The 11,107-nt window shown below is 33.8% G+C and overlaps 2 protein-coding genes across 2 annotated transcripts in view; both read left to right on the plus strand.

The window, feature by feature from the left end:
- Window positions 1-7,625, plus strand: part of LOC134844438 (perivitellin-2 67 kDa subunit-like) — a 40,777-nt gene extending 33,152 nt beyond the window's left edge. The window contains exon 3 of the mRNA XM_063861115.1: window positions 5,820-7,625. Coding sequence (XP_063717185.1) covers window positions 5,820-6,541 — 722 coding nt within the window. The 3' untranslated portion in view covers window positions 6,542-7,625. The remainder of the gene's footprint in view (window positions 1-5,819) is intronic.
- On the plus strand, window positions 6,667-7,482 carry LOC134843934 (uncharacterized). The gene has a single exon (XM_063860287.1). The coding sequence runs from the start codon at window positions 6,667-6,669 to the stop codon at window positions 7,480-7,482; it is 816 nt and encodes a 271-aa protein (XP_063716357.1).
- Window positions 7,626-11,107: the final 3,482 nt, after the last annotated feature.

An 11,107-nucleotide genomic window follows, 5' to 3' on the forward strand; every position in this document is an offset into this window, starting at 1 on the left:
AAATCGCTGCTCCAGAGATTGGGGAAGTTGTTAGTGGACGTAAAAAACTCAAAACATTTGCAAAAGATGTGGGAACAAAAACAGTTCGGAAACAATTGGGAGGTGGAAAAAAGAAATCTAAGCGTAGAGCAGATAGAACCAGATCCATTTCTCAAAAAAGTAGATCGAAAAACAGTCGCTCTCGCACAGACATTTTTGACAATATAAAATGAGTGTAAACCAAAGCCATTTTCGGTACGGGGCTTTTACAAATTCTTCACTGGAGATTTTTGATAAAGTCCCAGTTTTGGAAACAATTATGTCATCTTACACACAAGGAGTATTCCCCAGTACTTCTCTGGATGAAAGCAGTATTGAGTTTGAATTTGAAACGGATCGTACCTCTACTTGGATATGCGTGATACCCATCTTAGCTTAAAGCTTCAACTATTTAAAGGAAGATTGTTTGATGCTTTCAAAAAAGAAAAAGCAGAACATAAAGCAAAATCGGAGGAAGATTCAGATGAGGAACCACAAACTTACTTAACTTATGTAAACAATCTACTACATTCTCTATTCTCCAACTGTGAAGTTTATTTTAACAATACAATGGTTTACAATGCCAATGGATTATATCCTCATAAGGCACAGATATCGAACGAATTCAACTCGTCAGCAGTGAGTAATAAAAGAATTCTTGCTTGTCATGGATACAGTTTTGAAGAAAATCCTGATGCATTTGATATGTATCCATTCACTGATAGAGCAAGTTTCTTGGGAACAGGGATAACTTTTTCACTCTATGGGAGGCTCGCCATTGATTTGTTTACTTGCGAAAAACTGTTGCCACCAAATACCAAAGTTCGAATTAAACTTATTCGAGCTAGACCTAATTTTTACATGTTATCTGATAATCCAAATGTCAGTCTGAAAATAGTTGATTGTTCGTTGTTTACTAGATTTTAGTTGCTGAACCTAATCATCAATACTTGCAATGGAATCTGGAAAGAGAACCTGCTCAATACAATTACATGGAAACTATAGCAAGAACTTTTATCATTCCATCTCGTCAAAACCAATTCATACAAGAAAATATATTCAATAACGCTCCAATAAGAAGAGTAGCTGTTGCAATGAATACAAATTCAGCTGTTGCAGGTTCTTTTCATGAAAATCCTTTCAACTATCAGCAATTTCAATTAAGAGAACTTAGAATTATTTGGGGTGGAAGAGCAATTGTTTCATTAGATACAACTTCTCCTTGTCCACCTTATGTTACAACAATGAAAGCAATGCAGTTTAACGAAGATTTCCCAGCTCTTCCTATGGAAAATTTTCAAAATCACTATATTCTAGTTTTTGACTTGACTTCACTACAGGATGCTGCTGAACAGTTGCATTATCCAGAACTTAGTGGAGAAAGCTTGAGATTAGAAATGTTTTTTCAGTTTCCCTTGGAGCAAGTAACGGAAGTGATAGTCTTGGGAGAAAGACTATCAAATGTTCAAATTGACAAATTTGGAACAGTCGCTAAAAATGTTTAGTTTTTTTGAGTTTTCAGGTTCCTACAAAAATATTGTAGCTTTTTTGGAACTTTTCATTGTGGTTGTCTCTGTTCTATATATTTGTTTTTCTTCAGACCTAAATCTCCAGAAAAAGCAGCTAATGAATGCTGTTTAATTGAAAACCCAAGACATTTCTTCAACCTAGACTGTAAATCAGTGTTCAACAAATTTTGTCCAGTTCGCTAGTTTTGTGTATGGGACTTTGTTGATTCAGTACCTAAATGCGAGTAAGTCATTAACTTTAGAATTTTCCATCCTAAATTACAATATCAACATTTCTATTTCTTTGTTTTAGATGTAAATCAGCTAACGTTTGCGAAAATGGATAATTTTTTACTTCTGCAAATTATTGAAAGAATTCCTGAACTCAGGTTCAAGCACATGGGATTTTACCCCTCTGATAAAGTACCTCAACTAACAAAATACTCTTTTGCAATTGTTAACTCAGCTCCAAGCAATGATAGAGGGGAGCACTGGATCATGATGGCTCGATTGGATAAAACTTACTATTTTGCTGATTCTTTGGGTCGGAAAAGAACAACTTATTCCTTTCTAACAAAAAAGTATCGGCGAATGGTTCCTCGAAAGCTACAAAAAACTGAAATTTTGTGTGGATTTTACGCAATTTATTCAGCATTTCTTCTTTTTAAATTCTACCAGACAAACTTGAATAATCTTCATGATGTGCATGTTTTGAATTTTATAAGTAATTTTATGTAAGTTTGTAGTTTTTTCATTTGTAAGTGTAAATTATGGCAGTAAGTTTTTTATACGATACAGTGATTTATATATTTTCATTGTAATTTAATTTTTTTCTCTCAAAAAATTTGATTTTTTTTGAAGTCTCTGTAGGTTTCAGCATTGTTTCAATTAGATAGAAAGTAAAATTATCGTTTCAAATAGATAGAAAGTAAGATTATTTAATAAATTAGGTCAAATAATAGCTAACCTTATCGTGTTTTGAAGTTTTTTTGAAAATTTTTTCCTAAAAGTTCCAAGTTTTTACCCAAAAACTCTTACCATTGACTGACCATGTACCAAAAAACTAATTAAAAGTCCTTCATTGCACAATCTACACGTAATTAACCTTCGATATTTACAAGTTAGTTAACACGCGCCAATATTTTTGCGAAAAAACTAGACAAAAACCAAAACAATTACATTTTTCTTTCTCTTACCATCACACTGAAACCTTACCGTCGGTATTCCCTATCTTAATACATTGTAGACTCTATACCCAATCTTAATACATAGCTGGCGGACCGGATGCTCTATTGCCTATTTTAATACATGGGGGTCCGCCACCTCCCCCCCCTCCCCCCACTTCAGCTCCAACATCTACTACTTGTATATAAAAGCTTTACATACAGAGCTAAGTGATAATATACAAATATGTCATTCTACTGATCCATCGGAATCCTTTAACAGTTTTTCTGCGGCTTTCAACAAAATAAAAACATACTTTGCACCCATGAGAATAAACAGAAAACCTGAGTTCCAAAAACCAAAGTGGTTCAACATTACGTTAAAAACTTTACGCACCAAAAGAAATAGAGCCCACTGTTTATGGAAAAGTAATCCAATAAATCAGATATTATTAGAAAATTTTAAAAACTTAAGATCTAAGTTAGAAAAAGAAATTAAATCGTCGAAAAGAAAATACTATAATAAGAAATTTATAGCATGTATAGGAGACTCAAGACAAACATATAAACTACTCAATGATTTAAGTGGAAAAAAAACTAAAGATGCAAATGTTCCAGTGCTTGAATCCTGTCTGCAGCACAAGTAAGCTCCGTCAACATTTGATATTGCTGAGAGATTTAATAATTTCCTCTCAGCTATAGGCACAGAGCTTAAGAAAAAATTAGATTACTTACCATTGCCATCTCTTAATCAGGCTGAGCAGTCGGTTTTTCTATATCCTGTTACAGATGTGAAGTGCAAAAAATCATCGATAATCTTGATAATAAATCTTCATTGGGAGACGACAATAAAAACAACATATTAGTTAAATTATCGGCACCAGCAACCATTCCTTATTTAGCTTCTTTAATTAACAACTTCTTTATACAGGGCATTTTTCCAGATAGATTAAAAAGAGCGAAAGTTATCCCTATGCATAAAAGTGGATCAAGAGTTGTAGAAAACAATTACAGACCAATATCTCTCCTAATAGTGTGGAGTAAAATCTTTGAGAGAGCGATGTACACAAGAACTTATAATTATCTAGAAAAATTCTCACTAATTTATTGTAGGCAGTTTGGTTTTCGATCAAAACACAGTACTGTCGATGCACTAGTTGATTTTACTGAAACAATGCGTTCCCATGGCAATAAAAGCATAATTAGTTTCTTTTTCGATCTGAAAAAGCCTTCGACACAATAGAACATAATATTCTGTTACAAAAACTCGAATCATACGGTATCAGAGGAAATGCGCATAAATGGTTTAGATCATATCTAAATGAAAGAATTCAACGTGTAGAAATTAAGGGATTTTCTTCAAACTGGTCGACTATTAAATGTGGTGTCCCTCAAGGATCTATTTTAGGTCCGTTACTATTTCTTATATATATTAATGACCTACCTCATGCATGCAATTCAACAGAAATTGTCCTTTTTGCCGATGATACAAATGTCACAGCAATTGGTCAAATAAATCTTCGGGTTGAAGAGGACATTATCAAACTGAACTACTGGCTTAATGCAAATAAATTGATTATAAATATGGGTAAAACGTTGCAAATGAATTTAAAGACTTCCAATTCAATGACCTTTCAATTAAATAACTGTAACATTAAGAAAGAACCCGTGATTAAATATCTGGGTGTATACATTGACTCCAAATTATCGTTCGTTTCGCATGTAGACAATGTAAAAATGCGACTAGCCAAGCAATCGGGCATTATTTCCAAGCTACGCTATTGCGCACCTAGGCATCAGCTCTTAGAGTACTATCGTAGTAACATCACAACAACAATCCAATATGGTATTCTGGTCTACGGTTGTTGCAGCTACTCATCTTTGCTGCCGATTTTTATGCTTCAGAAAAAGATTCTAAAATTAATATTTTTTTCAGAAATCGTAGGAACCACTCCGAAGACTTTTTCAGTAAACATCAAATACTAACAGTCCATGAGCTCCATGTCTATGAATTACTGAAATTCGTGCTGCGATCGATTAATAAACTTCATAGCGAAAGTTTTTTGAATAATTTATTTGAATTTGAAAATCCATTACGCGAAACCCGTAGGGGAAAACTAAACATGCTTAAAGAAACATTTAGGAAAAGACTATTCGAAAAAAACTCAGTGGCGTATCGGGGATCTAGGCTTTATTTATTCTCAGAACAAGGGGTTTACTTCTAAATGATATCGAAAATGCGAAAATTGAAAAAGTTAAAAGTTAATATCATGAATTCAAAAATGGATATCTATTAAATAACAACGAGCTGACATCTTTAGTATTTAATTTTTAAAATGTTTAATTACGAATACCTTGGGTAAATGCTGCAAGACCACCAACTATATATTTTGATTCTTCACGAAAAAAATGATGCTCTGGAGCCTTTTAGTTCAGGAGATATGACAATTTTTGTAATTTTTTGAATTTTTTCTTAGAAAATTTTTAGAAAATTAAAAACAAAAATGTTTTGATATTCATGGTTGAGAGACAGGTCATAGGTATAATTCACTAGAGATCACACGCACACGCCATTAAAATGCAGATAATATGGCCTTTTTATGTTCGCAATTTCTCTTTCTTTTCTTTCACTCTTTTTTCAAATTTATTTTTCTTCCATAATGCTGTTTACTATTGATGTTATACTAAGTGAAGCTGTTGATAGACCGCATGGTCTCGTTTGCTGTACCTCTCGATTGTATATAAATGAAAAATTACTTTAATTTTGTCAATGTATTTACCAATCGAGAAAATAAATTCTTTCTTTCTTTCTTTTTTTCAAATAAATGTGTCAAATTATTCGGAACACAGCTGAGGTCAATTTTGATTGTATTTTTTTTTGAAAACTGAAAGTGATAGAATATAGATATTTCTCCCCGCAAAAATTTTTACTTTGATAATCTTGATAAATTTTTTTTTTGAGGGAGTCTTATTTAGCGTGCAAAATACTATTGAATGGCCAATACAAAAGCTTATTATAAAATAGCTAGCTACTGTTGCTGTTTTTTATATCAAGCCAACGTTTCATTAAGGTTTTACAGATGAAAAACAGAATCGCGGTACCTTTTGTAATTAATATCTTCTTTTCCAGGTTGCCCCGACATGATTTCTCGATATGAGTTGCTTTTTCGTGGAGTCGATGCCACGCAATTGTCACATCTTCCCATTGAAGGCTACGGGCCTGTCGGCTTCAAGAGCAGTTTAATAAAACTGACATGCGCCCAGAATAAACAATGGACTAGTCCAGAAAACATAAATTACCAAATCGCTGACCAAATTTCAGAAGTAGAGGAGGTTCCAGCTGGCGTACAAGATTCCTATAAACGAAGAACGTATAACACTCACCATGATTTCAGAGCCCAATTGCTACAAAATTCAGCAATTGAAAGACAAAATGGGTTGTTTGCCAACAACACTGAGTATCAAAAACAAATGAACAACATTTTAAATAAGAGTCAAACTGCTGCAGAAGTTAGCGCGAGTTTTTCAGTTTTGCGAGTTTCTTTGCAGAATGAATCAATATTAGAAATGAAACCGGAAGTTAATGCTGAAGTATTGGATCTTCCAAACCGTTTTGAAGACAGTCCTGAGGATTATTTTGACTTCATTTCTAAACATGGAACTCACTTTTGCTCTGTGGGAGAATTCGGAGGAACGGTAAAACAAGTCTCTTCAACAGAAGTGTCGTTCTATCGGACAAATTCAGTTGAAAATGCAGCTGAGGGAAATTTCAACTACACACTGAATTCTCTTGCAGTGAATGTTGACAGTTTTACGTTCGACGAGGATTTCGTTGCTCAATCCTCGCAGTGATAACCAGTTATTACGGTGGCAATGAGTATTTGCTCACAACTACAGGAAATGCCGAGTTATGGTACCCCACCATCACACCTCAACCGTGGCTGTTGAATTGCAAACTTGTCCCTATCAGCCATATCATGAAGCACAGTGGTAAACAAACATCTATGGATCTAGCAGTGCAGGCCTACCTGAACAAAGCCTATTTAGCAGAAGCAGTTGAGACTTTGAATGGACTTCTGAACGACTACCCTGAAGACAAGAGTCAAATTACAGACCTCATTGCCCACGCTAATGAAATGAAATCAGCTGCAGTTCCAGTACACGCTTCTGTGACGGAATTAAGTTCACGTGTTAGTCCCGGAAACTGGTGGCAGAATGTACGTTTATGTTTCCGCTCAACTGACTGTGCGAATAATGGAAACCCACTTTGCACCGAACCAAATGCATTCACTTCGGTATACACTGATATAAATAACGAAGTTGGCCGCGAATGTTCTATGAGCTGGGGTATAATGTCACCGCCTACTGATCACGACGAATGGTTCAGTTCGGTCGAAATCTGCTTTAGATACTCTGATTTCGATACTCAGACGTGGTACTATCAAAGGGATTGTAAGCCAAACACAACTGTAGAGTGCATTTCAGTGAACAGATACATGAATGATATCATAGATCGCAGATACAAGTGGTGTCTCTCCTGGATGTTGAAGGTACCATCTACTTCTCCACCTTGGATGCTTCGGAGCAAGTTGTGTTTGAGACACAAAAGTCAGTCTAGCTATTGTTCTTCTCTGGCAGATCGGAAAATTAACGGTGTTTTGTGTGCCTTCGCCAATGAATGGAGTGCAGAGTACTTGGATTATGCAACGACTCATTCAAGAAACTGTGAGATGCAATGGGGCATCTTCGAGCAACTTGAGCACGAACCAATTAATTTCACAATTAATATCTAAGAAGAACTCAAATATATACATCTTATTTTCAAACTAACCAACTGCTATATTTTACTGATCACATTATGAAACATAAACTAAAAATCTGAAATGTGAGAATGTACAGCGCGGTTACCTTTGATTGTTTGTGGATGAAAATCTAAAGCTCTAAAAAATTAGTTGATTTGGCAATGAAAATCAAAACCTTTTACAAAATCACTTAGATTTGAAGTTCAAAACAATATGTGACAATATTAAAAAACTTCATACAACGTCAAATTGATATTTTTTTGTTTCAACTGCTTCCCTTAGTTTGAAGGATTTGACACCTAGCTAGTGTTATTGAATAGCTTGATTTTGTCTATCACACTGAAAGATTGTAAGGGTCAAAGTTGAAATCATATTGAAACTACTTCAGCCGCGATTCGAATTGTTTCAAGGCAAATTGTCAACTTGTCGAGAAGTTTTGCTCTAAAAAATCATTTTTCTGAGTATATAAGACAAATTAATTAGAAGCTAGCCTCCAAAAAGATGCTTTTATTAAATTCACTCAGCAGTTTTCAGGTAATGCAATTGAATTTTTAGAAAAAAAACCTACATGAAAAAAGAAAAAATTTGGAGTTTTGTTTCCATGATTTGAAGAAATTGTTTCTAAGTTAATTTCTTAACCGGCGTAGTCGGAGGAGTCAACAACAGTATCCGGCTATCCGGTTTTCATAGGAGATTTAATCTGGCGTTTCTTTGTAAATTTATTTTAAATAATTGAAATCACTTGAAAACTGATTACTTGATAGTTGAAATTACTGAGATCGATGATGAAGAATGTAAATAAAACCTAATGCATCTACTGTTTTCTCAAACCATTTTGACAAACTGCTTTAAGAAGTTAAACAAGACTCTTAGTACTAGCGCAAGGCCATGAAGTCTCCAGTTCAGTTTCAGGTGCTCAGTTGACTTTTTTTTGAAGTTTTTATTAAAAGAAACTGAATTCTTTGTAGTTCCACAAGTAGAACACAGTTTGCATCATATAGCGTAGCCCAAATTATTTTGGAATGGTTTGTGAGCCAGGTTCAATTTGCTGCATTTCTTACGCGTCATCAGAAAAACGCCCGTACCAAGGTTCAGAATTCACAATCACTTTCGACCAAAATCAGAAACCTAAAAAATATGATTTTTTATTTTAAAATCTTGTTTGTGCAAACTCTTTACATTCGACTTACCGAACACTTAATTTTGTCTAACTGAACAATCGACCAAATAGACAAGTTTCAAAGTCCCATAATTCCAGTTACAAGCAATCGTAAGTAAGTTATCTTTTGTTTGTGCGAATTTTGTTTTAGGTCAAATTAACGATATATATTAGTGGTAAAAAAAAACTTGGATGTAAAAAAGAAGTCAAAAACAATTTAGTGAAAAAAAAACTTGGAAAATGAATACAAAACATATCAAAAGACTGCAAAACTTTGATTCAAATGTTTCTTGGCTACAAACATTAATCAAATTTACCAACATAAGTTCCCAGATGTGACAAGGTTATTCTTAGTTACGTGGAATTTATCTTAGTCACCGAAAAAAAGTGGGAAAAAGAAACTTTTTTGCAATGATTGAATTTATCAATTTGTCTTCAGTGCTATAACTAATTTTCAGCCCCAGAGATAAAATTCTCAATCGTTGAGTCACGCGTCTTTTGGAAAAAAATAGCCTCCCTCGACACATTTTGGCATTTTTTTCGACGCGAAATAGTTCGTGGCTTACAAGCTGACTTTTTCGCCCAGGAATTCAAACACAGAAAATGGTGTTCGGACATAAGTTTTTAGATGAAAACAACAAATAGGAACTCGAGAAAATGCACTTTTGAGACATGTAAAAATTTACTAAATCTAGTATGAAAAATATTTTAAAAGGGCAGTACCGACTTCTTTGGACAATAATGAATTGTATTGGGCCAATTTTAAATATGGTGCTGTAAGGGAAAAAATAGTTAAAACATACAAAACTGGCAGCTTCATATCTGCGAAGCTGCTATTTCATCAAAAAAAAATTCTTGTCGAGTTATATTTAAATATATTCATTACCATTTATGTTGCGCGGTTTACGTTGTCCATTCATCAAAAATTTTCAGTTTTAAAAGAGATATGATTTTTTTCTCAGCGGCAGAAACATGATCTTCTCTGCGGTAACAATTGCAATTGGATGCACTCACTGCAAAATGATCGAAAATAATTCATATACTTTGCAACTTGTATCAAGATACTGATGATTTGGTCTACCATCGATCCACACCTTACAATGTCTAGAATATGAAATAAACCAATATAATTGCCCTGCTTCAGCTAGTTGATTCTGCCTTTTGTTTAGTACTAGATGGAACCTTTTTTTTTTTATAAAAACGGTCCTTGCTGAAACAATCTGTTATCCTGAGGATGTGTGTTCATGAGTGCGAAGAACAAAGACCCACGGAATTTTAAAATTAATGAGAAAAAACCTTAATCAGATCATATAATAAAACAAAGATAGCGGCTTACTGAGCAAAATGCACAGAATGATCCGACCATAGTCTAATGAAAACAACAAAGTTTTTTCAAAATATTGTCATTTTTTTTCTCGGCTGGGTGTGAAAAAAAGCTGAGCAAAAATCTGGTAATTAGGTATATTCTACAGTCATAGTAAAAGAAGCAAAATGAAAAACAGTGTTTTTTTTAGAAAATCTACTTGAAAATGAAAAAAAAATCATTTTTTTTTTAATTTTGCAGTTTTTTGAATTCATGAAAAAATTGATTTCAAAAAGGTGCTAAAAAACTCAATGTAAACTAAGGCTATTCAAGTAAAACTAAGCTTTTAGGTTTTAAATTAAGCTATACTAAGCTTTTAAGCAGTAAAAACAAGACTGCTCGCTCGCCTTATTCGCTTGAAGTAAGACGAGCATCAAAAAATTTCAAACCGGTTTTTCTCGACAAGAAAAACTAGTCGCAGCATGGTCAAAACATAAAGACTCCTGATTTACTTCCGTCAAAAACGCAGCATGTATCATCCTAAATGAATCATTGACTAAGCTAGCAACAGAATTTTGGTTGCTTTTCTGATAGTTGTTGAGTTTTCTGCGAAAAGCGCAAATTAAGCATCAAAAAACTTCAAAAGCTTGTTCTTGCAATTCGAAAAGCGAATTTTGACAATCAGAAGAAACAATTATTTTACTGGTTGTTTTCAACTCCGAATAAAGTTTTCTCTGATTTGGTATTTTAACTGAAAATTTTTCCGAAGCAATACAGTTTCCGCAGCAACAAAATAAAAAAATCCATCCAAAAGAAGTTTCATAATTCGCCATAAACACCCATTAATTAAACTAAATCAGTAAACATTTACACTTTTCTTTGAGTTAATTGGTCCAAAAACTGCCAAACAGAATCAAAGGGAGAACTGGGATAAAGCTTTAGATTATCTCAAAGTCATTCAATTTGTTCGAAACCTGATCTAAAGTCTTTGGAGCTGGAATTTTTCCTTTTCGTTCGGAAACATCTCTTCGGGAAGCCAATCATAGAAGTTCTTGAGAAAACGGGTAGTTTGATATATTTTCGAGTATTTTGATATAATAGAATAAATAAATCGGTTATAAAGATAAAATTTCTAGAAATGATGACATCCGTTG

This window comes from Symsagittifera roscoffensis, chromosome 4, assembly GCF_963678635.1.
Source record: "Symsagittifera roscoffensis chromosome 4, txSymRosc1.1, whole genome shotgun sequence".
NCBI classification, from domain to species: Eukaryota; Metazoa; Xenacoelomorpha; order Acoela; family Convolutidae; genus Symsagittifera; species Symsagittifera roscoffensis.